Genomic DNA, 1,738 nt, shown 5'->3' with positions numbered 1-1,738 from the left:
TCTTGGAGAATCACGCTGCAGTACAGGAACTTCATTTTCTCAAGTACATCAAGGAAAGCTTTCATGTCGTCCACATTACGCATCAGTATATGCATTAAGCGACATCTATCCATTAATGTTAGCTCGGGGATGACATGTAATTGTCGAACAACCTCTTGTCGTGTTGTGCTTACGTCACTACAAGAGACGAGGGTACTCCCGACGCATAAATACGTCGGCGAAAATGCAAAGTACGTCGGGAAAGGATATCCCGACGTACAAAACGGTGTCGGGAAGAACGTCGGGAGAAATGCGTCGCGAGAGGCTTTCCGACGCCGTACCAAATCGGCGTCGGGAAAGCCTTTCCCGATGCCGGGAGATGCGTCGGCATGACGGCGTCGGGAAAACCTTATTCCCGACGCCGTCTATGCCGACGCATCTCCCGGCGTCGGGAAAACCTGTTTTCTGACGTTTTTTTCCCGACGTAATGAACGTCGGGAAATATTTTTTATATATATTTTTTAAATATTTTATTTTTACTTTTTTTCTTATAATATTTTGCTCAAACATTCACAATGATGTTCGGATTGCTCAAAAAGTTTCGCGACGTTTTGGATTAAATTAAAATAAATTAATAAATATACAAACACAAATTAAAAAAATAGAATTAAAATTAATAATACAAATAAGTTGACTACAACAAAATATAGTTCTCAATATAGAAAAAACATAAACATAATGAAAAATCTCCCAACGAGGTGCGTATGCGCGTCATTCTACACCTTCGGTCCTAAAAATTGTATAAAAATAACTAAGTTTAATACATAATCATATATTACAAAAACTTAAGAATAATAGAGACATATACGACGTACCGCAGAGCTAGGGATCATGTGGTGGTCCCTATTGTGCACGAGTTAGGTCTTCAATCATCTTTTTCATAGCTTCGACTTGTGAAGCTAATGCTTGGTGATTTCTATCTTGTACTTCAATCCGTTCCAAAGCTTCATGAAGTTTAGCTTGTAATTCAATCTCTTTTTGTGTGGACTGCGAACAAGATGTCGACGAACTGCTTGCACTTGCCGTTCTGCGGGCCTTCGGCTTGGGTCCCCAACCAAGGCCTTTTGAGTAGCCTGGTCGTCTACCCAACACCTGATCGCATATCTCATCCTCAGAGAGTGGCTGACTACCCTCTGGGGTAGGCTGGGATTGGAGTTCCAGCATTTGATTCTGCAACAAATTTAAAAATTATGTTAGGTAACGCGCAAAAATATATAATAAAAGTGGATAATTAATAAGGGTATAACTTACATGCGCATCCTCGGCGGCTTGCGACACGAATGTCCCAGCTCGAACGTGTGTTTCCCGAAACAATTCCACACGATCGACCGGTTGCCCTCTTCTTTCAGCGAGCTCATACTGTCGTTGTAGAAACGACTTGGACCCGCTACTATGATTGTAAGGCTGCTTCTGTCTAGCAGCCTTGTTTGTCCGTGATTGCTCATGCATTAAAACAATTATATTGTTTATTTCTTATACATATAAAAACTTGTTATCATAATTAATCATGACAAATACCTGGAATGCACGGCTGATATAATGGTCGCAGAGGAAGTGCCAATCCTCATCACGTCCAACCAATGCGTTTGGTGGGTTGGCACGAGCCTCCCCCGGGTCGCTATACTTTTTGAAATGTCTATGACAGTCGGCCCGAAACTCTTTAAAGGTCGTGAGCATCTGATGCTCAACAAACCTGTTC

At 41.7% G+C, this 1,738-nt stretch overlaps 1 protein-coding gene across 1 annotated transcript; it reads right to left on the bottom strand.

Annotated features, from left to right (window-relative positions):
• Positions 1-867: 867 nt before the first annotated feature.
• LOC127148639 (uncharacterized) lies at positions 868-1,503 on the bottom strand. The gene is made up of 2 exons (XM_051082800.1): positions 1,291-1,503; positions 868-1,209 (listed from the first exon to the last, which is right to left on the bottom strand). Exons 1-2 carry the CDS (start codon positions 1,486-1,488, stop codon positions 883-885), a joined length of 525 nt encoding a protein of 174 aa, XP_050938757.1. The 5' UTR covers positions 1,489-1,503; the 3' UTR covers positions 868-882.
• Between the last annotated feature and the right edge of the window lie 235 nt (positions 1,504-1,738).

Source organism: Cucumis melo, chromosome 3, assembly GCF_025177605.1.
Source record: "Cucumis melo cultivar AY chromosome 3, USDA_Cmelo_AY_1.0, whole genome shotgun sequence".
In the NCBI taxonomy this organism is placed as follows: Eukaryota; Viridiplantae; Streptophyta; class Magnoliopsida; order Cucurbitales; family Cucurbitaceae; genus Cucumis; species Cucumis melo.
The sequence above is the reverse complement of the archived record's forward strand: the minus strand, read 5'-3'. Positions and strand labels throughout refer to the sequence as shown.